Source organism: Cygnus atratus, chromosome 4, assembly GCF_013377495.2.
Source record: "Cygnus atratus isolate AKBS03 ecotype Queensland, Australia chromosome 4, CAtr_DNAZoo_HiC_assembly, whole genome shotgun sequence".
Classification (NCBI taxonomy): Eukaryota; Metazoa; Chordata; class Aves; order Anseriformes; family Anatidae; genus Cygnus; species Cygnus atratus.
Genome location: NC_066365.1, coordinates 251242 through 278822, shown reverse-complemented (window position 1 = coordinate 278822; position 27581 = coordinate 251242). Strand labels below are relative to the sequence as shown.

General features: G+C 42.7%; 1 protein-coding gene across 1 annotated transcript; it reads left to right on the top strand.

Moving 5' to 3' along the window:
* The first annotated feature begins 219 nt into the window (after positions 1–219).
* On the top strand, positions 220–26895 carry CDS1 (CDP-diacylglycerol synthase 1). Its single transcript, XM_035539492.2, has 13 exons — positions 220–367; positions 6854–6981; positions 7755–7851; positions 10292–10389; positions 12610–12749; positions 14186–14244; positions 16243–16325; positions 18119–18206; positions 19033–19101; positions 19888–20040; positions 23357–23476; positions 25267–25370; positions 26551–26895. Exons 1-13 carry the CDS (start codon positions 281–283, stop codon positions 26678–26680), a joined length of 1356 nt encoding a protein of 451 aa, XP_035395385.1. The 5' UTR covers positions 220–280; the 3' UTR covers positions 26681–26895.
* Positions 26896–27581: the final 686 nt, after the last annotated feature.

The window sequence follows — 27581 nt, the reverse complement described above, 5'->3', positions numbered from 1 at the left end:
CCCCTCGCTATCCCAGCTTCTCCTCCCCCGGCCCTTTCCCTGCCGCTCAGGGCCGAGGGGGACACCGCCATCCCCCCGGGTACCACCCACAGGCCGATCGCTGCCGGGCCGCAGGGAGGCGCGGCCCCGCGCGTTGCTCGGTGCCGCGCCCCGCTCCGTCCCGCTCCGCCCAGCGGCGGGGCCGCGCCGGGCCGGGCCGGGCCGGGCGCACCTGGGTGAGGCAGCGGGACGCGAACGGTGCTGGACGGGGTCCCCGCGCCGGGCTCCCCCGCTCCCCGACATGGCGGCCCGGCGGCGGCGGTGGCGGGCGGCCCCCGAAGAGGACGGCAAGGAGGAGGAGGAGGAGAAGGAGGAAGGCAGCGACCAGGTGAGGGCGCGGCGGGGCCGTTGGGGCCGGCCCGTGCCATGGTAACGGCCGCCGGGGCGGGGGGGAGCGCAGGCAGCAGCCGGGTGTTGTGGGTGGTGTGTCCCTCAGGGCCCTGGCGCTGCTCGGCCACCTCGGCAGAAGCCGTGCCTCGGCCATTCCAGAGCCAGCCCCCAAAAAAGGGCTCTGCTGCTGTATCGGAAGCAAGAATACTTGTTAAACACCAACGCAATCGCTCCCAAATGTGTACTTGCTGAAGGCACTGCCAGTGCTGTTGGACACGGACAGCCCCTTCCAGGCCAGGAGGCTCCTTGGTGTGTCGGTCCGGCACCCTCTGGGTGTCTGCTCGAGATGTTGCACAGAGCTGCCACGGCCACGGCCTCGGGGCTGCAGCATGGCTCGCGGGTGACAGTGAGGATTTATTTTCTGTATTAAGCTGTCTGTAGTGCCCTTGGCCGGCTGGAAAGATAAGCCAGCTTTCTGTGCTGAGTATTCTATAGGTCGCACTTTGGGTCTCTTTTAAATAAGAGGACTTGGGTAAAGTGTACAGTAGGGGATCTGATGGGAAGTATTTGGACATCAGGACTCACAGATGCCTCACTATACATATCCATAGATGCTTTTCTGTCTGTTCTGCCTCTCACTTCTTTCCGACATGTGAATAGTGAGTTTTCCTTTGGCTGTGTGCAGATCACTGGTTTTGCATTGCAATTGCATGTTTGGGCCCAAAACTCGCACCTTCCTCTGCAGCTGCTCAGGATAGCTGCGATGCAGTCCATTTCCACTGGTTCCTACATCACAGCTGAGAAACATGACCCTTTCCCACACTTAAAACAGAGCAGAAAACTTCGATGTCTCCTTCCGCATGGAAACTGCTCAGTACTTATGCAACTGTTGCTGAGCCGATTCATTCAGTATTCCAGATAGGTAAAAGGGACATGCTTGAAAGCACCTTGTTTGCCAAGGTAGAGAAGTGCTTTGTGTTTGCGCAAGAGCTCCAAGAACTCTGAGTATGTCGGGAGGTTTTTTATCTCTTGGACTTTTAGTTGCTGTTTTCAGTAAGCTGATACTGTTCTTGTTATGCTTACTAGGTCCAGAGATGCTCATTTCCTCGTGAATTTAAGTAAACTTCTTTGGTTTTGTATGAACATGGTGTGCCCTTTGTGAAGCTTCTTCCTGATGTCCCAGGCTCCACATGGCTGTGTCCTCAGCTGCTCACAACCCTGCCAAGCTGATGGCTGCAGAATTCCTGTTGGCCTGCTTTTGCCCTGTGGATCTTGGCGATTTCATGAGTTTGTTGTTGCTTTGTGTTGTGCTACAGTGTGCAGGAGAGATCTCGAGGTCTTTCCTGTCCTATTTGCTGCCGCGTGCCTGGCATGCTTTTACTAACAATGTCAACATACCTTCATGAGTACTCTGCTGCCCAGAGACACAATTTGCTGTTAAAATACTTGGAGTTGCATGAAAATCCTGATGGCAGTGTTGGTTAGAGTGGAACATTAGAGTCTGTCACAAATAACTTCAGTTTGTTTGGCAGTGTTGGAAGAACCAGAAAAATTTACCTATGTTACTTTCACAGATAACCAAAGGGCTGAATATTTCCAAAACTGTAACTTTGTGGAAGTGGTGGTGAATGAGAACTGCTGTAGGTAGAAAAGGATGTGAAGGTTTAAGTCTGTGATTACATGTGAACAATTCTGAAGCTGTTTTTTTTTGTGTTTTTTTTTTTTTTTTTGGGGGGGTGGTGGTGGTACATTTTTTAACAGCTTGGAAAACAAGGTTTTGTCATTCAGGATCTTCTGATACTTTGATAGCCTGATTTCAGAGGAAGGTATCAAGGTACATCTCATTAAATATGCTCCAAGGTGCTCTCACTGAACTATTGACTTCAGTGTAACACGTGAGGTAGAGACTGCTGGAGAAGAAAACTAAAATAACCCTTATACTGGTAAAATAACAATAACTAAATTATTTTGCTTTAACATTTTTTCCCCCCACGTAAGTTGTTGGAAAATGTCTGTCTTGATTTCCTCTTAACATAGGTGATGGTGTATTGTCTGAGGAAAACGTATTAGCAGTCTACCTGTGAGTTTGTTACTGTGTCCTGGAAAAAATCCAGTACTAACAGAATATTGCAAATGCCTTAGTAACAAGAACAATTTTTGTGCATGGTTTGCTCAGCACGTGATAATTGCAGTGAAGAATGTGTGGTATGGAATGGCAATTAAAATATGTTCTTTTAGAGGATGATATGCTGACAGATCTGGGGTTTTTATGCATGACACATGGCTGTATTTTTGTAGGTGCTGGAAAGCAAGCAGAAATCCATGTGGAAGCTTAATTCCTGGTCAGACCTCCTGCTGGGGAGGCACAGTCTCCTGACTGTTTGAGGCCCTCCTTTTTAAGGCCAACTATTTGTAAAATTATTTAGCCAAATTAGCTTAAGGATGGAAGGCTTGCCTTTTTTTTAGGAACATGACGTCAAAACAAACCCCTACAACTAAACACACCTTCATTTTGGGGTAGCTGACGAATTCTGGAAACCGATGAGGATTGTAGTGTCAGTTACATGTGTTTGTTATGTGCTGAGCTTGTGGTAGCGACCAAGGAACTGTCAGGTTTGCCTTCTTCCCTGTACTCATCAGGCCTGCATCATCTCAGCCTTGTTGGTCTTGTCCTTTTTAAGCTGATCAGATGGGTTCTTTGGAAGGAGCATGAGCCTTCAAATGAAGAGAAGCGTAAGGTGTCTTAGTCATTAACAGAGTGCAACTTGGGCTGGTTTTGCTTAACCCTGGCAAAATGTGCAAATGGGTACCCACAGCATGAAAACCATAGCTTTTCATCTGTCATCCCTCACACATAGAGGCTGTTACAGTGTGTTCTGCTTGGCCTAATCCCAGACCTAGTGAATGGAAGGAAGAGGTGCTGGGTTTTATACTGAGCTCCAAAACTGCATCTACAAGGTCAAACTGAAATTGCAAGACTGATGTAGATTTTTTTTTTCCTTTGTGAGGGCTTTTGTAGTGATTACGTTAGCATTTACTGCTGCAGTGATTGTTGTTATTCCTGGCTGTAAACTGAAATGTTTATAATCGATCATATAACTAAGAAAACAAATAATAAGAGCTTGTCCACCAGTGATGGGGTTATTACAGGACTTTTTATGCTAGAGATGACAATTAGTTAGCTTTTAGTCAACAGCTTCCTCTTTGGCCTCTGACTTGGCAAATTAAAAGCCTTATTCAGGAAATGTTTGTGGCTATTATAGCATGAAATGGAAAATCAAGTGCTCAGGGTCATTGTTGAGGTAAGGTGCAGAGGTAAGTCTAAGATACAGTTCATGGTTTATCCCCCACTAGTTGTTTTAGCAAATGAAAGCTAAAAAAATGGCAAACAGATGCAGCCATATAAAGCTTGAAGTCTGCATCAGCCCAAGTCCTTGTAGCAGCAGCAAACTACTGTGAAATACATCTCAGGTGAACACAGGAAGACTCCTTCTTTAAGGGGTTCGGGTGCTCTGAGAAATACCACAACTGAGGTGCTAGAATTGAGAAATCTAAAAAATTGGTTCTCATTAGGAGCATAAGTGAAAATTGTATTACATGTCAGAGGAATAAAACTAAGCATATGTATTTTGACTGTTTAAACAGCAATGGAGTATGGAACCATGTGCAGCAATACTGAAAGCCTGACATGCATCAAAAGACTTGGGGTTTTCCTTAGTTCTCCATGATTAACGGAGAGAACACCTCTGCTATGCACAAGCAAGGATTAATATTAAAGACTCTAAGTCGTGATCTTAGGGCCAGGATTACTGCCCATTATCTGCAGTCAAGTAGTGTCCTCTAGCTCTGTACAAATAGCTTTTTGTACTCAGGTGCAGATTGTAGTGGTTGGAATGTGACTTTGCAAAAGGCCTGTGGCTTTTTTTTTTCTTTTTTTTCTTTTTTTTCTCATAATGTCTGTAGTTGATTTCCTAAGGAATAGTACTACAGCACTGGAAGAAAACATCTGAATACTAAGGCTACAAGCACATGAATCCCTGTTTGGTTACTTGCATTTTCGACAGCCTCCCTGAGGCCTGGGCCACACTTGCAGTACACTGATGCCCATTAATTACAGGCCACGTCCGGGTGCTGGGCTTGCCAGGTAGGCCGGGGCCACGCCTGCAGCACCCTGGCCAGCTCCTGCCACCACCCAGCTGTGGGCCAGGCCCCTGAGCCCACCAGGCCCCCGACCCAAACCTCTCCTGGTTCAGCCTGCTGCTGGGCAAACTTTGGGACACAGCCTTGGTCATGGACGCTGGGGGTTGGCAGGCCTTGTCTTTTTGGTGTAGGTCACTCCCAGAGGTCGTCAGCTGTTGAGGCTGTGATTACGTTCAAGCCCAGCTTCCCAAAGGCCAGCAGATTAAGAGGAAAGGCTGAAGGCTATAAAGAGAGTAACCCTGCAATGGCTTGGACTGTAGACCTTATTAGTTTTGTGGTGTTTTAATGTGGGGTTGGAGGTATGTTTGCTCTCTTCCAAAATGCCAAAAATATTCAAAACTTGGGAAGAAAATAATAGTATTAAGGACAAGTTGGAAACAAAAGCTGACCTGTTTGTGGAAATAGGTTGAGGATAAACAAGCAAAGAAAACAGCCCACAGGGATCTGGGATCAGGAGGCTGGAAAGAGAGAAAGAGTTAGAAACCGCAGTACAGCACTGGTGGAAAAGGTTTCGAGTACAGTTCATAGAATCACAGAATATCCCGAGTTGGAAGGGACCCATAAGGATCATTGAATCCAACTTCTGGCTCCATCCAGGTCTACCCAAAAATTCAGATCGTATGACTAAGTGCACAGTCCAAACACTTCTTGAACTCCGACAGGCTTGGTGCCGTGACTACATCCCTGGGGAGACATCCCACAATGATGTCAGCCAGCTCTCTAAGCACCCTGGGATGAATCCCATCCGGACCCATAGACTTGTATGGATCCAGGTGGAGCGGCAAATCCCACATACATTCAGGGTCGGTTGGGCATTTATCATTCCCACGGTCATGGTCCCCCAGCTTAGGGCACCCAGGGTCCTGAAGCACATCGTCAGCGTTGAAGACGGAGGCAAAGAAGGCATTAAACGTCTCTGCTTTGCCTAAGTCCTTGTCTGTGAAGTGACCTTCCCCATCAAGTAGCGGACCTATGTTTTCTCTGGTCCTCCTTTTTCTATTCACATATTTAAAAGGTCACTTTTTATTGTCTCCCACAGACCTGGCCAGCTTCACTTCCAATTGGGCTTTGGCCGCACAAATTTTCTCCCTACAAACACGAACAGCATCCCTGTATTCCTTCCATGTTGCCTGACCCTGCTTCCAGCAGCTGTACACTTTCTTTTTCTGCCTAAGCTCCAGAAGAAGATCCCTGGTCAGCCAAGTTGCTTCATGGTCCCCAGAGCCGTTAGGAGCTGATGAAGCTGGGTATGTAGGTTGGGCTGGAGGCTGTTTGGGATGGTGAGGAGTTGAGGCAAGCCCAGGAGGTCATGAGGAAGCCCAGCCCTTGCCAAAGCCAGATGCAGAGCCAGAGACAGCTCTGCTGCTCCCTGCTGTGCCACGGCTGAGCAGCCTTCCAACTGCTTAGAGTTAAGCATTTGGTCACATAAGGATGAAGTAAATTAGCACGTTTAGTAAATTCTACTGAGGGGAGAAAAAAAATGTTGCCAGTTCACTCTCACTGTTGGTGAGAATTTGTACACTAGACTGCCTATTTTGCTCTTTGCTATGCTGAAAGTTCAGTCTAGGTGTTTTCCTGAGTGGTCATGAGTGAATGGTGAAGAAACAACGTCATGCTGGGGTCATACCAAGAGATTATTCTGAATAATACTGTGTCCATAGCATATCTGGTCACTTTATAGTTTGTTCTTGGATCATGTATTTTCAAGCTGGAGGGATCAAGTCCCCCACATAGACATATATGAGACTGTCACAGCAACCTCTTCTTGCTCTGGAATGGGACTGTTTTGTCAGGTACTCCATTTAGTTTCTTCATGCAACACGACCAGAAGAGCCTTGACCTTCTTCCATAGAAGATGAGTTGAAATGAAGGTGAGGGAGTATGTTAGAGAGTTGGGGATTTTTGTTAAACCCATATTTTATGTCACTTGTGGTATTGCTGAGAACATAGATCCTTATGCTTATGTAGGTGGGTAGAAAGAGTGCTGAGGGTGTGAAGTGCCCTTGCACATGGCAGGTCATGTTACAGCATCTGAATACTGGCCTTAGAAGACATGTCAATACAGTATTTACATGTCATATTTACATGTCAATACAGCGTTACTGCAGTATTTACAGTTTGAGTACTACATCATAGTTGTCTTGGCTTGAGGAACTGATAATTCCTGCATCACCTTATAAGACATAAGCTTGTGACTAAATACTGTTTTATGAAATAACTAATATTATTGCATGTTGAGTTCGTTTAGTTTGTTTTGCCTTTTTTTTTTTTTTTGTGGACATAGGAACCAGATTTGATTGAAAGACTTGATGATTTGGATCTCACAAATGATTTAGATGTTCCGGATGTTCCTCCATCAATAGACAGCACTCCAGAAATCCTCAGAAGGGCTTTGTCAGGCTTGTCTGCCAGGTATAGTAAAACAAACAAGCTCTCATATTTGAGAGCTGCTGACTAAAATTATTACTGATTGTATTGAGGTTTTAATTTTTGTTTGATCTACATGAAAATTAAAGGCTAAATTTTTATTTGATATCATGATTGATATGTTTATGCTTCAGCCCGTTTAGTGTATTTTTTTTTTTGCATAGGACCTGAAGATTGCCCATGTGAGTATTTCTAAATGAATTGCCACAGTGTTTAGCTACAGTTTAGATAAACATTTGTGGTGGTTCAGTCTACGTATCCACAGATAACAAGATCAACAGATATTCCTTTACCTGGCAAAACAGTGGCTTTGCTAACACAGGCAGTCAGCAATCCCCTGGTTTTGTCTGCCAGTCCTCAAAGACTTCTATGCTTTTTTCCTGGCAGCCTTTCTTTCATGGGTAAGCCTTTACATGGCTGGTTCCCCATGGCTCCTGCTGTGAAATGCTCCCTGGGGATCATGATGTATTTTCACAGCACCTTTAAGGAGGGGCTGATGCATTAGATGGCAAATGAAGGCATTTTGTGGGGAGGAGAGGGATGAGGGAAGAGGAAAGATGGCTCACTTGGCTTTCTTTATTGTGTCCCCTCGTGAGGTGGCCAGCTGCTTGGTTCTGTGTTTCTTGCTATGTGTCTTATTAAGCAAGATGCCTGGTCTTCCTGCTGATTCCCATCTACTTGAGTCTTTGGTTAGGGAAGGAAGTGGTCATTATATTCAATTCTAACTGGTTACTTTTTATTCTCTTTTTTCTTGACAGGTGGAAGAACTGGTGGATTCGTGGAATTCTAACTCTAGCTATGATTTCTGTGTTTTTTCTGATAATATACATGGGATCTTTCATGCTGATGCTTCTGGTAAGTTTGTTTAAAATCTTCTATTGTGCAAGAGTTACTTCATCTCCTTGTCATGCATAAGAAATAGGTGGAAGTCAAGTGCAGACATTACAGAAAGAGCATTTTGTCTCTTAATTCGATAAATAGAAGTATTCTTGAAAAATTGGAAGAGTTCTCAATTGGACCTTGTGGATGAAGGCCTTCTCAGCTACTTAAATTAGGTAGGAATTAAACAAACAAGTTGAACAGTTCTTTACATTGAAGCTTATGAGATTAATCTCATCCATTTGCTTGGCTCGTTCCCACTACCTTCTCATACCCTCTTTAAGACTTGTTTGAAATACACAGAAGGAGAGTTCCATTTTTCAGGCTGAGTAAAGCAGGCAGCTCTTGTCTGCTGGCAGGGCCTGGCTCTAAAAGACTTTCCTCACTCATGCTCTGTTAATTCCTTGCTTCTCTCCAGGGCTTTCTAGGGTTTATCCATAGAATGGAGATAGGTGCCTGTCCAAGGTGCAGAGATAAAATGTTTTTCTAGGTCATGAATTGAACAAATATCATCATAACATTCATACACACTGCATACTACCTCTTTCCATCATTTTTATGGCTGGTATTCTCAGTGAGTAATGGTTTAACTATTTTTTCCAGTCATGACAAGCAACAAGCAGGGATGTGGCGTCTAAAACACTGAAATTAATGCTTGTGAGTAGCTGCTTTGATTTTTCACTAAATTTGCAAAATAGTCTAAATCTTTTTTTTTTTTTTTCCATGCCTACTCTGAAACACTCTTGGACAGTAATGTCTTGAGATACTGGAATGCTTGTTCACCAGTATTATGGCCTGTATTAGAGTCCCTGTCTAAGTGAGTCTAGTTTGTATTTCCTGTTGTCAGAAGAATGACACAACAAGCTTGTAATTCACAGTTTCATTGGTGGACGATGTCTTTGAGTGTATGAAAAAACAACAAAACAAAGCTTCATTACAGTGTAGGTCATTGTAGAGGCATTTTTTTCACATCCTTTTTTTAGTATAACACTTCCAGAATGAGAACTGGAGCACAAAGGAACTAATCAATTTGCAATTCAATTTGGTGTATTCATAGTATGCTCCAAGATTGCAGTCATGGGCAAAGCTGCCGGGAGATGAACCAAAAAGCTAGTATAGAATTAATATAGAACTCTTCCTTTTGACTATAAAACAAAACTCAGGATGGTTCTCTAATATAGTCAACTGTTTCTCAATTTGACATTTGTTGCCATGTAAAAAGGAATGGAGGAATAAAACAGTTCTGCTCGTGAATGATTTTATTTCACTGGAATCACATAACTTAAATTGTCATAACTTTTGTTGTGCCAAAACCAAATCTTAATACTGGGATGGAAAATGTTTGGAGACTTGTGGGCAGGGAAGTCCAGCTAAGATGGGAAGAGAAGCCGTAAGACTTGTCTCAGAGGTTGGGAACATACTTTACATTTGTCTGGAGGTAACAAGCACAAGTTTCCATGCCTTCATCCCCAAATGTCCTTTTCCACTTTAAGGCGCAATCCTTTACTGTTGCTGTTGTGTGTAGCATTTGGGTTTATAATGTAGACAAATCAGAAGAGAGAGCATGAGATGGACAGACGTCAAAGTTAACTCGCTAAGGTGGTGTAATACCCTATAGGCTGTGGTTACGTGTTGAGCAAGGTGAAATGTGTTCATGAGTGCATGTGCTAAGAGAAATCCTGCAAAGCCTGGTGTGATGACGTGCATGGTTGGTGTGGGTAGGTTCATCCTCCAACCTCTGCACAGGATTACTGCTGACCCATGTTTGGAAATATGTGGTATTGGGGCAAGGTGATCTCCTTGGTGACTACGGCTTAGGCGAACTGGTCGAGACCTTCAGAGCCCATCAGCTCACAGGACACACTTACAGACTTGCACAGACAAGCACAACACTGGTGAGATGACAAACAATATGGAGGCTGTGCAGGGTGTGACGTTTGGACCTGCGCTAGGTGAGCAGTGCCTCTTCTCGTCAGTGCTAATTAGCAGCACATACTTACCCTTAATGAGGCTCTTGCAAATGGAAGACCTGGCTGTCCAAGTTGTGTTGCAGAATCCATTTTTTTTTCCACTGGACTTTGAAAATTTTGCTTAAATTGAAAAATAAAATGTAACCAAAAGTAGTAGGAGAGCCTGCTCTTTACAGGAAACGATTTTTACTTCCTGCTGCCAAAGTGCTTTGGTGAGGAAAAGTCAGGAGCTTTCCCTTATTTCTGGAGGGATTTCTTGCAGCTAGCCCAGTGTGCCTTTTCTCAACAACTGTACTTTCCTGTGTTCTTGCTTGGAAGCTGCCTCCTTTCTGTATGGAATTTGAATTCAGAATAATTTTTTCCCCTTAATGCAGGTTGCAGTACTCCGCACAGCCTTCAAGAAACAACTATAGTGTATCTACATAGCTTTTTTCTTTTCATTTTAGGTCTTGAGCATCCAAGTGAAGTGTTTCCATGAGATCATTACTATAGGTTACAGAGTCTATCACTCCTATGATTTACCATGGTTTAGATCCCTCAGCTGGTGAGTAGCAAACAAGACCATCAATAAGCAGAGATTTGAAATTTAAGTCTTTCCGTTCTTTGTATCCTGTCGTGGTGCAAGGATAGCTTTGTAGATTGTGTGCACATGGAAAACTTGACATCGGTTTCTACTACAGGATTTCTCTAACTGTGTGCATGCGTGTATACTTGAAGTCAGAACTGAGCATCTGAAAGCTACCTAAAAATGTGCATAGCCAAATAATCACATGATCGGTATTATCTGAACAGCTTTGGCTTTTTTTTGCATTTACCTTCGTGTAAGAAAATAACCGAATAGGTACTTTGAAGTGTTCCTTTTCACGCATAAGTAACTAAAATCATCATGTACAAGTTGTAAATCCTCATTCGTTTTGCATTTAATCGCAATCACAGGAGTGAATAAATAAAGAGGTGTCGAGGGATCTTTTGATAGCCAGAAGATATAATTAATGTTACTGGCAAATCCCAGATAGTTGTGACAATGCCCTGCTTATGCAGGGCTCTGTAGGGCCGGGGAAATGATCTCTACTTCTGAGTTCTGGGAGGAGAGATGAAGGCTTTTGATCAGAGGGAGCGTTATGGGAAGATATTGGGCACGTGGTGTCTCTAAGGTTCTTGAGGACATGATTGTTCAGACCTAACCTATTTTATTTTTCTGTTTGTTTGTTCAATTAATTGAAGTGATCCAAGGTACTCCCTGCCTCTTGTCACATTGCTTCTTCACTTTTAGAAGCAATTTTACTGTGAAATATCAATTTGTTCTGTCAGCTCTCTGTACAAGCTAGTTGATTCTCTTTGCTCAGTCCTGGGTTATCAGCAGGACTTGTCTATCGTCTGTATTATTCTGTGGCTTCTGGATCTATCGCTGCAGCAGAATCAGGTATGAATGACTGCGGTCCTGCCAAAATTCTTAGAGGATGTGCACTGTACCGCTTTGTCTGCTTTGGCATTTAACCACAGTCACCTGCATACATGGAGCTCAAAATAAACTTTTCTGTTGCCACGCTAGTTAAAATCAAAGTTCTGTTCAGTTGAATATTTTGGTGCTGAGACTACATATTAGGCCATTTCAGTGAGGTAGGAGAATCTCGTTATTAATCGGAACTTCAACTGTCAGGCGTAGTTAGAGATGTGAAGCCTTGCAGTTAGATTGAACATCAATGAGGGGGAGAAAATGAGTACTGATTTTCATAAACACATGCAGAGATCCAGCACATCTTGAATCACAAGTTTTTAGTTTCTCTGGCTGACTTCGATAAAAAGCTGAAGAGTGCAATGCCTGGCAGGGTGCATCTCATTCAGGTTTTGGATTTCCTATTTATCAGTTTTTTTTTGGAGTGCTGCCTTGGCGTTTGAGGATCCTTTCATGGCTTTCCTCTAGCAAGCTAAGTAACTGGAGTCATATTAAAACTTGTAACAGAATTATTTGCATGCTAGCTGTCATGACTGAAAAGAACCTTTCTTCTCTTGAAAAATCTTTCAAAAAGAGATATCTGAAGGTGACGTTTCACCTCTGTCAAACTGGGGGTTTGGATGTACTCCCTCCAGTTAGCTTTGAAAAAGTTGTAGAATGGCTGCATTAGTAGTTTGTTGATAGAATTTAACCCCATAAGATTATTGTTTGGGGAAGAAAGCCAAAAGGTGAAGGGCACAGCAGGGTGGAGTAGAAGATGCAGCTATAATGCTTTAAGGCGAGAATCTTCAGGCCAGATGACAAATGTCATGTTGGATTCTGATCCCCAAGTTCACTGCAGGTGAAAACTGTCCCATGAACTCAGAAGTTTTGTTCCTCAAGTAATTCTCCTCTCCCCTTCTCTGTGGCAGAAATCATTTTTATAACACAGGAAAAGAATATACCCAATTGCTTTTCCAATTATAGACGATGCAAGATACTTGTTCTGTACTTTGAGAATATCTCAAAAGGACTTGCCCAAGTGTGGAGCACAAGTAGTTCTGTATGAAAGGATTTCTGCAACATCTGTTTTTCTAGTGTGGTTGCTGTAGAAGAAATAAACAAAAAAGCTTGCTAAAAGTGAAAGACTGGAATTGTACTTGCATTTTGTTTCCATTGTGAACCTTTTCCACTTTCCACTTTTCGAGTTTTCTTTTTGTGTGTCAGGTGGGGGGGAGATTTTTTTGTTTGTTTGTTTGTTTGTTTTTAATGAATGACACAACTGTGTATTACCTTGTTAAAGTAACAGCTGCCTCTTGTCTGTTTCAGGTACTTTTTGCTGTGTGTCAACTACTTTTTTTACGGGGAAACTGTGGCTGATTACTTTGGTACATTTGTTCAGAGAAGAGAACAGCTTCAGTTCCTAATTCGTTACCACAGGTTTATATCTTTTGCACTCTATCTGGCAGGTAAGTGAAGGAAATGGCAGAAATGGAAGAACAGTGTGCTGCATTTGTTTCTGTGCTTGTTTGTTTTGCTATGTTTTTAAGAAAAAGCTTCTTAGCTTTTTCTACTCTGTTACTCTTTTTCTGGTGCTGTTGGAGGAAATTTACACTTTTATCATCAAAATATGAGTATAAATTTTGCATTCACCTAGAAGAAGGTAGTAGTCTAAAAAACAGTTGATGATTGTTGGAAGGTTGAGCTAATAGTACTCGTTAAGAGTCAACGTGAATTAATTTTGATGGCAGAAGTATTTGGGTTCAGTACCTGAATGTATCAAGAGTATTTTGTCAGTTTGTGGAAACGGCTTATATGTGTCATTACTGTGATGGGTTAATGCTTTATTGTGTAAGTGTTCTGCCAGGGCTTCAGCAATAAGGTGTGCGATTATATTGTAAAGTGCTTATTCAAAAGGCCTCAGACTTTATTTTGTCTGTGAGATACTCTTTTGCTTGCCTCATGGATAAATTTTCCTCCCAGTCCAGGGAAACAGTTCTTTAACAGCCTCCTTCCTGTCTCTGTGAACAAGTAAATGCAGTCCATGCTGCTTTCAGGAACGCAGTATTAATGTTACTTTAGCCTTAAAAGTAATCAGCTGAAGACTCAGGTTGACCTAAGAGATGGGGAAACTGCCACACTGCAAGTATTTGTAAAATAGATGAAGAAACCTGATCTTCATAAAGAACATTGTCTACTGCTACTGCTTTGTAAACCAGACAAAAATTCTACTCCATGCTTAGATCACAAACTAGCAACCAGCCTTGCAAGACAAGACCTGACCTTTTCCAGCCAGCTTCTCCCCGAGGGACCTAACACAACTAATGCTCATGGCTGCTGAAAGGACAAGGAGGGGGAGAGCAGGCAGCAGCCACGTACCCAGTGGGAGGCCAGGGGTCCTGCGGGTGGCCACCAGTCTCTCTCCTGCAGGGCGCTGTCGTAGGGAAGGCCGGGACCCCGCATGCCCCCCGAGCTGAGGGGCAATACGTCTTCCTGGAATCTGCTCTCTCTAGCACCCATGCCTCAAGGTGCTGTTGCCTGCAGCTGTGTGCCTCTCTGGGGTAGGGGTGGTGAGCTGGTGTTCACCTTCAGGTTATTTCCTGTTTGTCATTCAAATCAAGTTTGTTGGCCTGGCTTTGGGGACCTTTTAAAGGCGATGGTCTCGTCCGCTAAAATTGATGTCCATGATGTGACCTTGTAAGTAATGAAATGGATGCTTCCTACTGATGTCAATTAAATCTTCTGCTCTAATGAGAAGAATTCTCTACCTGTGGTTACCAAACAGAAGTAGGTGCTCCAAACAGGCAGGTTGGAGACTGCTTCAAGGGAAGAGAATTATTGGTGTATGGTGGTTCAGTGTAATTACACATTCAGTAGTACAAACTACGCTTGCTTTGTTTTACAGGCTTCTGCATGTTTGTTTTGAGCTTAGTGAAGAAACACTACCGTCTGCAGTTTTACATGGTGTGTATTACCCGCTTTGCCCTGGTCAGTTGTGTACATATATCACTAGAAAGGGTCATGTCCTTATGTTCATAAAATACCTTGGAAGGTGGGGGTGTGCAACCAAGTGATGTTGGGCTGTTGGGTGTCTCTACCTATACCTTGGGGCTTCTTATCGTCTCACAAAGCAGTCTCTCACTGTATAAGAGCTGCGATTTGCGAGGCCCTGTACACACTGTGACACTGCTCCTGTAGTGGCAGGTGGACAAGGGAGAGGCTCCCGCTGAGTGCGTGCACCTTCCATGCAGGTTGGAAGCCAGACACATTCGGCACGGGGTGGGACATGGTTCTGGTGTCTCGAGCACCTCTTTGTAGAGGCTCTGTTGCAGTGCTAGGAAGGAAACCTGACCTGAACACCTGCACAGGAGATGGATTCTGTGACACTTAACAGTGGTTCTGGCCCTGTGCTGTGCCCCAATAGATCATTCTTGTCCTGTAAGAAACCAGTGTTTCTGACTCCCAAATTTGATTAAAAATAGGAATGATCAGAAGCAACAGTAAAACAGTAATGCAGTATGACTTGTCTTTAAAGAACTTGAGTGGTCAGGGTGTTGCGCAACCTTAAAGATTACTTAAAGGTCAGTGGCTACAGTTAACCCCTTTGTTTCTACAGGGCCTTAGGTGACACTTTACCACTGCGGGTCCCTCATTTTGGACTAGAACTTAGCTGAGCAGTATAGCATTAAAAAATAACAAAAGTTATACTCAGAAAGGATTTACCCTATTTGTGGGAGAAGTTGCTTCACTGGGGGGAGATGCAGCTTTTTTGGGGGAGGTGGTTTTGCTTTTGTAATCAGCAAAGCACGTATCTTTGAATTGGCACAAGGTAATTATATTTATTTTCCCCGATATCCCTCTCTTCCTTCCCCTCCTTGCCTCCCCCCCCGGCCCTCCCCGGAAAAGGGAGGGCGAACAAATGTAGTCAGTCATTTAACATTGTGATTGTCCAGAAAGCATTAAGGTGTGACTACAGAAGAATTTCAGTAGAACAGAGGGAACCTTTTTTTGAGGGGGGAACAGGGGACGGACAGTTTGGACTGAAGAGGAGTAGCCATTTGGTTTGACTTGGTTTTCCAATTCCACTGTATGATTAATACATGTTTTGCTGCAGAGATGCTTTAGTTAACTAGCAGGTAATATTTTCAGGAAGCTTGAGTCAGTTCTTGCACCTGCTTTCAGACTCTTCAGGTTTCTTAACTGCAAGTAGATGCTGGCTGCCATAGGAAAACACACCTGATAAGGAAATTTAAAGAAGTAGGACATCCTGAGTATTAACTAGCACAGCCATTGTGTGCTTGAGTTCAGTGTTGCCTGGAAAAATGACCAGGTCTTGATCTGTGAGTGTTTGGAAAGCAATATGTAATGTAGAAGCTTTAATAGTAGACTGTTTGGAAACCACTTTACTGCATACTGCTGCTACAGAATAAACACTAGGTACACAGAGTAGTGTTGGTGAAATTGACAGTTGAAATGGCCATGCCCATAAAAATTAACACTTAGTTTTCACTAATCCTGAGAAATTCCATCTTTCCTAAGAGGACTGGTATTCTATCATGATATCCACATCTGTGTAACATGACTCTTTCATGAGTTCTTCATTGCCATTTTATTGTTACAGTTCTAACTTGTCTTTTATGTATGTGTACGCAGAATATCACATTGCTTATGTTTCTTTGCTGCTTTCATGCTGAAGGTATAAGTCTCACTAAATTGGATGTTAAACTGCACATTCAAAAATTCCAGGTAAAGGAAAGTGATGGGGAAACCTTTTAAAGTTTCGGTCCTTGCTTCTGAAAGCCAGCTAACTTGTGATGTACTGTATGCATGCATCTCTTGCCTTACCGCTAGAGCTGGTCTACTTGTGAGCTTCTCAGGGCTCCTCTAGCTGACGTGCCAGTATTGATGGAGGTGTACTGATCAGTGTTTTCACTAACTGTTGTGTTGTTGCATTGTTAACAGTTCGCATGGACTCATGTCACTTTGCTGATCACTGTAACTCAATCTCATCTAGTCATCCAAAATCTCTTTGAAGGCATGATCTGGTAAGGGAAAAGTAACAAACTAATTTGTAACTCTATTGCATTGAAAGGTTGGCTCTGTTACATAGCAGATCTAGTTAGGGAATAACCATGAGAGCAGTTGAAGCTGCACCGAGTAAGGAGCATCCATGCTTAGTTGGAGGGGGAGTCGGAGGTGGTGGGAGCAGTGACGTAAAGGGTACAGGGCAGTGGGCAGAAACCCCTTAAGCTTGATAGGCAGCCACAAGTATGGTAGTTTCAAACGACTGCTTCATTTATGTGCAAGGATCAGGGTTAATCCCAAGTATGGTCAACTATCTCCCATGGCATTTGGTGAAGACAGGAACATGCAGCAGTTCCTTTTCAGCTGCTTGGGAGCTTCAGATTCCACAGTCCTACTGAAATGGGACCATTTAATTTGGAAGATCAAATCTGGTTTCAGGAGTCCAGCTTGAGACCTTCTTTCCAGAAGGTTTCAAGGACATGAAATCCTCAGAGGTTAAAAACAACACACTGGGGATTTTTAAAAGTAACTCGAAATGTGTTCTCTTCTGTTTTTAGCGAGCAAGCAGAATAGTTCCAGCAAGTGAAGTGGCAGGTATCGGTGGTCTTAAACCACGTCTTGTCCGTATGAAATTCAGGTGAAATGATAGCAAAGACTACCCTTTCTTGCTAACTAATGGTAGTCTCCAAGACCAAGATGTATATTGAGAAAGGGAGAAGTGTTTTTCTTAATTTTGTATGTACAGGTAAAGTCAGTTGACCTAAAAAAAAAAAATAAAATCCTCCAGAATGTAAATCTTGACTGTTGTTTGGTTGTCCTAATGCCTCACTTCCCACTACGTATTAAATTCTGATGATGCAGTTAAACTTGATGACTTTAAAACTTCTCCCTTAACGAGATGTCATGTTTTTGCACCCTACACCTCTTTAGGGAGAGTGTAAATTGCGAGTTGAGACAGAAAGAAGAACATGGAAGGTAGTGTGTACTTCAAAGGACATAATACTGCATGTGTTCCTTGTTCTTTTCTCGACAAGGAAGATCATTACAGAAAAGACATGCTCACAGTTAAAAAGAAAAAAAAAGCCTTTGACAGAGTTTGTATGAACAAATTCTTTTCATGCTGAACTTGCACGTATGTAAAACACTGAACCTAGTTTTTGAGCTACCTGCCTATTTCTTATTAGCATTTCTGCTACTATTGCACCAGACAATTTGGCAGATGGTCACAGAATCTGACTCCAATCTTATTAATACATTTCTGCTTTGAAAAGGGAAAAAGAGGTTAACACGTTTTAGTAGCAAATTCAGATGATGTTTACATGCAGAGACCACTTAAAAAGCTAACACAGGCTGCTGCAAACTGACAAGAGCAAGAAAAGGAAAATATTTTTTCTTTTTTTAAATGTAGGTATCATTGAACTTTATAAGGGATTTGCTTGCTTTGATGTTACCAGTAACATTAACATGTTTATTTCTGTTGATTTCTTTTTAAGTGGTACTAGTCTTCAAGTCTGATAGAAAAAGCCAACCTGTTGACATTTTAAGCTTGTGCTAAAATGAAATTATAAATTGAACTACCGTGGATCTCTACCAGTCTGTATTGGCTGAACACGAACATCAGTATAGCTCAATATGTTGCTTATGGGGGAACTAGGTGAACATATAATGAAACATAATTGTTTCTAAATATTAGATAAAAATTCCCAACCAAAAATGCTGCTGTGTCGATTAAAAGTTATTTCTGTTCTCTCTTTAGGTTCAGGAACCTTCTACCCCCTCCCCCTTCTGAAACTTTCTGTGCATCTTTCTCTAGGTTTCTGGTGCCCATTTCAAGTGTGATCTGCAATGATATTGCCGCTTACATCTTTGGATTCTTCTTTGGCAGAACTCCATTAATTAAGGTATGTACTTGACTCAGTAACAGGTTCTTACAGTTCACAGCATTTTTGATACTTGTTCAAAATTATGTTTATAGAGGTCAGTAGTTTCAGCTGTACTGCATGTTAGACATTTGCTAGAAAACATCATTTATCTGGTTTCTAGGGATTTTTAAGTGCAAAGTGGGATTACTGTGAATGTAATATCAATGTAGTATGATAAAGTTGCAGTCTGTTACATTGTTAACTGTTGCTGCTTTATTTTTGGATTGCACATGCAGGTTAAACTGCATACTTCTTCAAAAACTGTTGCTTGAAATAAGGCTTTATGTAATGTATACCTGTTCCTCATCTGGTCTCATTAACGTAGCATTGAGAAGGGCTTAAGCAGTAATCTTCCAATTTTGGTAGTATTTGCAAGACCCTATGGAAAGATACGAATTTTTATTTTCATGTCCTTGCAATGTTAACTTTGGTGTATTTGGTTGGATTTGATAATAAACTGCTCCCAAATAGGAAGCCTGATGGAATTTGATGAAGAAAACAGCTTGCTATGCTGGTCTCTCTATGCTTGCATTTAGATGCTGTGTTTTTTTGCCCATCTTAAGTAGGGAGCAAGCATCTCCCAAGGACTGTCCAACCTTGGCACATTCCCTGACTGCCCCGGGACAGCTGCTGGCTCTGCTTTTCCATCTACAGTGCTCAGAGATTGCAGCCAGTGACATTCAGTGTTTGACACTTGCACATGCTCACAAGTAGGAGCTTATTGCAAGCAAGGTCCAGGTGTTTTTTTTAAAAAAAGAAGTTCAGTGATGCAATTGATGCAGCTCGCTCTCTCTCTTGTGCCTAGCTGTCTCCCAAAAAGACCTGGGAAGGGTTCATTGGAGGTGGCATCTCCACAGTTGTATTTGGATTTATTGTAAGTAACAACACAACTTTTCTTGCATAGGTTCATATGGAATAGCTCAGTAAATAGAATCATTCAGGTTGGAGAAGACCTTCAAGATCATCACATCCAACCTCACCTACTGGATCCCATCACTAAGCCTTCTTCCCTAGTACCACATCCATACAGCTCTGAAATATCCCCAGGGATGGGGACCCCACCACTTCCTTGGGCAGCCCATTCCAGGGCTTGACCACCCTCTCTGTGAAGAAATTCTTCCTAATGTCCAATTTAAACCTCTCCAGTGCAACTTGAGGCTGTTGCCTTGCATCCTAACACATAATGTCATTTCTCCTGACAGAATGCCCATGGGTTTAGACGGGTGCTTTACGCCAATGGTATGCATAGAAGAAAGCAGCAACATAAAATAATTGCTTTTATATGTAACCTATCAACAAGATCAGTGGAACTTGTAGGTGCACAACTCTGCAGTACCAGTAGTTCAAGACTGAATGGAGAAGTGAACTCTAAAGAAATAATGAGTAGTTAACGCTTGGGAATATTACAGTGCAGAAATATGCACTAGATACGAGCCTGAGAGATAGGAAAAGAAAAACAAGATGGGAAATGGTTGCTAAGGGCATTGAAGGTCGGCATCTGCCTCCCTTGTTGAGGCATTCTCCAACCTAAAAAGAGGGCTGATTTTACTCCATTAACATTTACTCCATTTACTCCAAGATAATAAAGCCTTCAATTACAGTATGATTTTTGACTGTATCGACTAATGCATATTTGACGAGTTGTTCTTCTGCTTTCCAGTTTTCCTATTTCTTGGCTCAGCATCAGTACTTTGTCTGCCCAGTGGAATATAAGAGTGAAATAAATAGATTTGTGACAGAGTGTGAACCTTTGGAGCTCTTCCAGATGAAGAAGTATTCGGTGCCACTATTGCTTCGGTCTGTGTTGGGATGGGTAAGAAAAAAAAATCAAGGTTTTAATTAAAATCAGAATTATAATTCCCAGCTTGAAAATTTTTATAAAAACTTTTTAGAAAAGTACATGAACGTGGGTAGGTCTTGAGGGATAAGAACTGAATTGACACTGTGAGCTTCTCTTGCTCGCATGGGGAGGAGGTCATCAGGGAAAGGCATTGCTGAAGCCACACGAGGAAACATCTCTGTGTCCTCATTGCCAGTATTTGTGCAGAAAGTGGACGATGCTGTTCACTGTACTGCATGTCACTCAGGTAAGCTGTTAGGATCTTGTGGAAAATTGGCAAAGGCCTGAGTTAGCAGTAAGGTTGAGTACTTGCATTAGTAGAACTTGATTCCATTTGCAGTGAGTGTGCAGCTGCAGTTAGGATAGGACTTGTGCTTGTAACGGAGTCGCCAACCCTTTTCTGTGCATGCAGCCTGCACGTTCTGGCAAGAGACACATTGAATCTTCACCTGACAGGATCTGAACCATCACTCCTCCTGCTGGGGAAAGCACTGCTGCCTGAGTCACATGCATGGGGGGGACTCTCACAGGTACAGACCCGATAGAAATGCATGCGGACTGTTTTTCATATCTACATATATAAAAATTTGTCACCTATACAAATAAATGATTCATTATATAGTTATTTCTATGTACACACACAGCCACCTCCTCACCCACTCACAGACAGATATCCCCACATGGAGGGGCACACACTTCTATACAGACACATGCATCTATACACCCACAGACCCCCACATGCAGCTCCACCCATCCAGACATATACAGATCTACCACGCACAACCAGATGCCTATCCATGTGCATAAACGTGTGCACATACATACACATGCATCCCCCAGATATAAATACACTCACCTCACGTATATATACTTATGCAAATACATGCACAGATGCACACCCATGCCCATACACACACATACACCCACATGCACACACTTAGCAGCATATATATACATCTATACAGACACATGTGCATGCCCACACATGTGCACAGATGCACACCCCCCATGCACATTTATCTTTCCTTGAAGGCAAAGAGGAGGTGACTGCGATGAACACAGAACAGGAACGGCTGGCACATGCCTTCTGCATCACTCCCCTGCTCTGCTGCCTCAGCACAGAGAGCAAGTAGACAGTGCTGAGCAAGACACTGGGTTTTGCTTACTTTTACATGGGTAGAACACGTAGTGAGAAAAGTTCACAGGTAACAGGAAGGCAGAAACGGGAAATTATTGCTGCTGTCTGCAAAAACTGAGGACTGCAAATAATTAATGGCTGCAGGTGGTACTTAAAAAAAGGCAAGACTGCATCTGGAAGGAGTTCTGATATATTCATGCTGAATGAGTATACCATTGCTTCAGGAACTGTGGCGTTGATGGCAAATGTAAAAAGTTTTCGTTTGTTTGTTTGTTTTTGCATAAAGTCAGTGTGTAGTCTGGATTGAGAGAAGTCTCATTCTGTCCAGGTGCATGTGTCGATCTGCTCGAGGGTAGGAAGGCTCTGCAGGAGGATCTGGATAGGCTGGACCGATGGGCTGAGGCCAACTGTATGAAGTTCAACAAGGCCAAGTGCCGGGTCCTGCACTTGGGGCACAACAACCCCAAGCAGAGCTACGGGCTGGGAGATGAGTGGTTGGAAAGCTGCCTGGCAGAGAAGGACCTGGGAGTATTGGTAGATAGTCAGCTGAATATGAGCCAGCAGTGTGCTCAGGTGGCCAAGAAGGCCAACAGCATCCTGGCTTGTATAAGAAGCAGTGTGGCCAGCAGGTCTAGGGAAGTGATTGTCCCCCTGTACTCGGCTCTGGTGAGGCCACACCTCGAGTACTGTGTTCAGTTTTGGGCCCCTCACTACAAGAAGGACATGGAGGTGCTGTAGAGAGTCCAGAGAAGGGCAATGAAGCTGGTGAGGGGTCTGGAGAACAAGTCTTATGAGGAGCGGCTGAGGGAGCTGGGGTTGTTTAGCCTGGAGAAGAGGAGGCTCAGGGACAACCTTATTGCTCTCTATAGGTACCTTAAAGGAGGCTGTAGTGAGGTAGGGATTGGTCTATTCTCCGATGTGCCTGGTGACAGGATGAGGGGGAATGGGCTAAAGTTGCACCAGGGGAGGTTTAGGTTGGATATTAGGAGGAATTTCTTTACTGAAAGGGTTGTTAGGCATTGGAATGGGCTGCCCAGGGAAGTGGTTGAGTCACCATCCCTGGAGGTCTTTAAATTTAACGTTTAGATTTAGAGCTTAGTGATATGGTTTAGTGAAGGACTTGTTAGTGTTAGGTCAGAGGTTGGACTCGGTGATCTTGGAGGTCTCTTCCAACCTAGACGATTCTGTGATTCAGTTTCATTATACATTTTGGTAAGGGAGGAGAAGGGAACAGTTAGCTCTGCGATAGTCTGGTAGGGAGATGTCAATTAGCCCCTAAAGTAGATGCAAGTCTGCACTTTGCGAGTAGTATTGCTAATCTGTAAGAGGCCTTTTGAGAACAGAATTGGTTTTAGCAATACTTACAGGAAGTCAAAATCATTCCAGAAGGTAGTCAGTGTTGCTTGTAATGCAGATTGGAAATGTAAGGTTCAGGGATTTTCAGCTCCAGGCGGTGTATATTGAGAATTGCCAGGTGAGGTGTGCTCAAGGTTGCAGCCTGTGCCATTGACTTGAAAGGGCCCAAAACGAAATTGCAAAATAAAATAAAATAAAATAAATGCTTACCTTGATTATCATCTTTGGCAATGAGTACCTGTTCTCCTTCCTGATAATTAAGTCTCTTATCCCTAAAAACTGTAATAGATCAAAAGAAATTTCAAGTCTGTGGACGGAATGAGGGGGACAATAGATAGTTAAATGTAAAACAAAAACATTAACAGAGGTTAAACTTTTATCTCCCATTATTGCCCTACGTACGCACGGTGCTAGTATTGCAGACTTGAGCAAAATTCCTGTCTGTCTCGTGAGAGCACTTGAAAGGAGCAACTGTGACAGTTGAATGGCATGACAGTGACCAGTGCCTGGGGAGCACTGGGTCACCTGGTCTTCAGAAACATCGTTGGATTAGTGGAAAGCTCCTTTCTTTATAGGAAATGGAGCTGGAAAAGCAGAGTTGGGGAAGATTAGGCTGGGGAAGATAACATTCCTTATGATTAACTAAGGGCTTGGCTGAAAAGTATTATTTTGTATTAGGAAAGGGTGAAGCTTTGTGGAAATTTACTCTGTACCAGCCCAATTGTCAAATACTTGAGCTGAAACATGCCTAGAATGAAACATAATGAAATATCTTGCTTATTATTTTTCACGTAGGAAACGGTGAATATGTACCCATTCCAGATGCACAGCATTGCCCTGTCAACATTTGCATCCCTAATTGGGCCATTTGGAGGATTCTTCGCCAGTGGATTTAAAAGAGCTTTCAAAATCAAGGTGCGTCATCACTTCTGTAAGCTGGCTGTGTTTTGGTTGTCTCTTTGAATGAGAGTGCTTGTTCTGTTGGTTGTTTTTGTTTGTTTGTTTGTTTCATTTATTGAGTGCAGTACCTAGTCTTTCTAGGAAGATCTTTGAGCTGTTTTTTAGCATCAGTAGCAGCACTTTGTTTTATCAGATATAGGTATATTGTTCCCGTTTCTTTTTTATTTTATTTTTGCATTGCGGTTGATAATTACTCTTCTCAGTCATGCTGCTAAAGTGATTGGGATGAACAAGATGTGAGATAATTACACTTGACACGTGTAGCAACCTGTAGATAACTGCTGACAGCAGTTTGCCCTTCAAATTATGGCTGGCTGTGTTTTACCAACAGAGTCTGTGCTGTATGCAGATGCTGACGTGTCAGGCTCACCTGGGCATGAGTGTCAGGCTGCTTTTGCCAATGCAGCGCTGCCTTGTACAAGAACGTGTACTGGCAAATGATGTGATGTGCTAACCTCTGTTTATTGCAAGGTGTGTGCTGTCGCTTGTGGCAGTAGTGTCCCTGGCTGGCATTAAGTGCAGCTGGAGTATGGGAAGAGGGCAGCCCCAAATTTTCTCCTGACCTCCTTTATGTCTTGGTAGGACTGCTGTAATTCTTAACTTGTTGCTTGTTGCTCTTGTTCCCTGTGTCCACTGGTTTTGGCATGTGCTTTGCACAGAAGCATACAAATAAACCTCTGTTTGTGCTGAACTCCCATACATGTGTTTGTACTCGATCCTTTTCCTTACGTTGGTCCAAGCAGCTTGTCCAGCAGTTCGCTGGCTACAGCCTTGCGCTCTGTCATGTCTGTTAGCCACAGCAGCAAGGGAACACTGGTGTGAAGAAGGGCTTTTTTGGGGGAAAATGATACTTCTGAAAAGCAGCAGTTTCAGTACAACACACTGCAGCCAAAGGGCCATCATAGGGACAGGGATATTGTGTGGTTGTTATTAAAGGCGGCACGTGCATGCAGTCCATGCCTGCTGGAGCAGCACAAGCACAGGGCTTGTATCTATTGCTGGCAGCCAGCTCACCTGACAAAGGTCCAGAAGTGAGCATGAATGACACCAAGGGTGTGTGAGGGCACTTGACTAATAATAAAGCCGTTGTACAGACAAGGTCGGGTAACACAAAGCTGGTGTACTGACTATTGTTTTCATCCAAGTATTATTATTATTTTTCATACAAGTGATTTATTAATGACAAGGCTTTGTGATGCTGTTCAATGTATTTGTATTGCTTGTGCGCATCACGGCTTTTAATTAACGTTACCAAGAAGCCAGTGACAAAACTAGCAGGTGAATGGGCCGCACAACTTGTGAAGCCAGTGGGAGACAGTGGAAAGAGTTCTCAAGTTACCACTTGGCTGGAAGCAAGTAGATACTCCTTGGAAGTAAGTGCTTCAGTACCAGCTGCCAGTAGACAGTGCAAGAAAAGCCTTAAAGAGGAAAATCAGACCCTGAAGAGGCAAGAAACGACAACCATTAGCTTGAGATGGTTGCCTCAAAATGGAATCAAGTATGTGTAGACTTGAATGCTACATCTTGCTTCCTTTTTTTTTTTTTTTTTTGTCTCATCCCTTGACAAACCTTTGCAGTTAAAAACTTCTTTAGCAAGGAGGCTCTTTCTAACTTTATGCTCAATGCAGTAAAACCATAGCTTAATTATGGCCTTAAAACACTGCTGTGAAGTGACGCTTGATGAGTGTGTTTCATCTGAATCAGTTAACATGATTTTTTTTCTCCCTGTCCTTCACACCCAAAAGGATTTTGCAGACACAATCCCTGGGCACGGTGGCATAATGGATCGCTTTGATTGTCAGTATTTGATGGCCACTTTTGTTCACGTCTACATCACCAGTTTCATAAGGTATTGAATTTTTGAAAATCAAAATACATACACTTGGATAGGAGCAGTACTGCTGTGTTGCAGTCTGAGTTGTGTTCTGCACCATTATAATAGCAGAGTTTGTTCCTAAATCTGTTCTATGCAATGACTTCAAATACAGAACCATTAAGAATGCACATTTGTGTGCACGTGTAAGATTAGTGTAATGTTCAAGCTATGCCCAGGGTGTTAACAGTGACGTGTGTAACCCAAGTACCAACAAGTTTTTGTGTTGCAGCCTTGTACAAGTTCTGCTGGAATTTACTGATAGGGTGGTATCAGGATGGGGTTCTGGCAGGAGGGTTGTTTGCTGTAACATCTGCTTACTGTTTTTTGCTTCCTGAAGAGCCTCTATATTGAGGATGCAGTTTTTCCCACAAGCTTCAGTATTTCTCAGTGGCTGGACTTGAGGTTTTCTGTTGGAGAGGCTATCTTTTTACTGTGGGTAAAAAGAGTAGATGACTTATTAAAAACATTGCTCATCATCTCACACCAGCTTTCAAGAAGAAATTGTGGGAATGACAATTGTATTGAAATCGTTTTAGTTCCCAGGGAAAGGATAACCAAGGTAAGGGACTGGAGGTAGCCAAACTCATACATGCCCTTAGTTTTGTAAATACATTTGAGTAAATAATCATGAGATAACTAAGTTACAGATTCTTTGCCTCATGTTTGGTCCATTGTAAAAGTACACTGTAAATAAGTGGCTGAAAATGGGGCTGATGTGTTCCTGTCATTTAGAGGAGTATAGTTTATTTGGTGGGTTTCTTTCCTGACTTGGACCATTTTCCTTTTAGTTGGTAGTATACAGCTTATCTAGCAATGGATATTAAACTAAAAAAGACCTTTTGATGAAGAATGTGAATACAGTAAGAAAGAATAAATCAGCCAATCTTCTTTGTCATAAACCTTCTTAATATCCCCATTTGACAGAACATACAAGCAATGCTTTTCTCTTTTTGTTCGTATTCGGCTAAGGAGAGTGCTTTCCCAGTGATGCTTGGCCATGCATCCTGAGGGGATGGTTAGAGCAGAAAATATCCATACTTTAGTATCCCCCCAAAAAACGGGAAGGCATTGCTTGTGCAGCAGGGGGAAAATGGAAGGCTATCTAAAAGCTTCTTTAGAGCTGCTGCTCATCAGAAAAACTTTTCATTGACAGAGGTCCAAATCCCAGCAAACTACTGAAGCAGCTGTTGGTCCTTCAGCCAGAGCAACAACTAAATGTGTATAAAACCCTGAAATCTCATCTTGTTGAAAAAGGGATCCTGCAGCCATCTTTGAGAGGATAGTCTGTCAAAATGAAGCACAATGTGAAAACTCTGTTTAGAAGCTGTCTGTGGAAAAGCACTATAAATGTGCACAAAGATGGTACCTGAAGGAAGAATACTTCATGGTCTGGAAGAGGTGAATGCTTCTTTCCTGAAAGGAACATGAATGCTGTGACTTTCTATGAGGAAACAGAAGATCTGTTACTCCTAAAATAATTAAACAGCTTGCAAAGTAACAGTACTTATGTTATGTATTTTATTTCCTGCAGTGGATGGTAGCAGGCCTTTCTCAGCACCCAGCCTGACAAGATTTGTATTTTAAAAAGCTAACCTTCCTTTTTAAATTGTCCTGGATGAGAACAGTAAGACCACACTCAAAATAAGCTATATATCCAGCAAATTTTATTGAAAATTTTAAAATCACTGGTTGTTTTTGATGACTTCTTTAATATTTTATGCTTTAGCAATACTTTTTTAGTGTTAAGTGGTTGCTGAAGTGAAAACATAGGTGAGGCTGGCAGTCGATCATTTATCTAGCCAGGTGCTGAAGTCACAATTGGCCAGAAAATACACGTTTGCCTGTTCAAAACAGTCCTTACAGACTGCACTATGAGGCTTCCTGTATTTACTAAGTCACTACGAAGGTTAAACTTAACTGTGTTTTTAACTAATCAGCTTTCGTATGAAACTGTTTCATCCTTTCAAAAGGGAAGTATCTTTACTGAAGTACAGCTGAGCTGATTGGGCTGCAGAGCTGCTTTTTTTTTTTTTTTAATGAATGTTATGGATTATAAACAAGTGTGTACATCCAGGACTAACAGTTACCGAACAATGGAATCCTTTAACCGTTTAAACAGAGTGAGATGAATTTGGAGTTTAAGATCTTGGTTTCTAGAGGATCGTCTGTGTCTGAAGACATAAT

Coding starts and splice junctions, on each gene's coding strand:
- CDS1 (XM_035539492.2), top strand. CDS start 281: ATGGCGGCCCGGCGGCGGCGGTGGCGGGCGGCCCCCGAAGAGGACGGC. Junction 14,245..16,242: donor ACCGTCTGCAGTTTTACATG/GTGTGTATTACC, acceptor CATTGTTAACAG/TTCGCATGGACTCATGTCAC. Junction 18,207..19,032: donor GCAGAACTCCATTAATTAAG/GTATGTACTTGA, acceptor TCTTGTGCCTAG/CTGTCTCCCAAAAAGACCTG.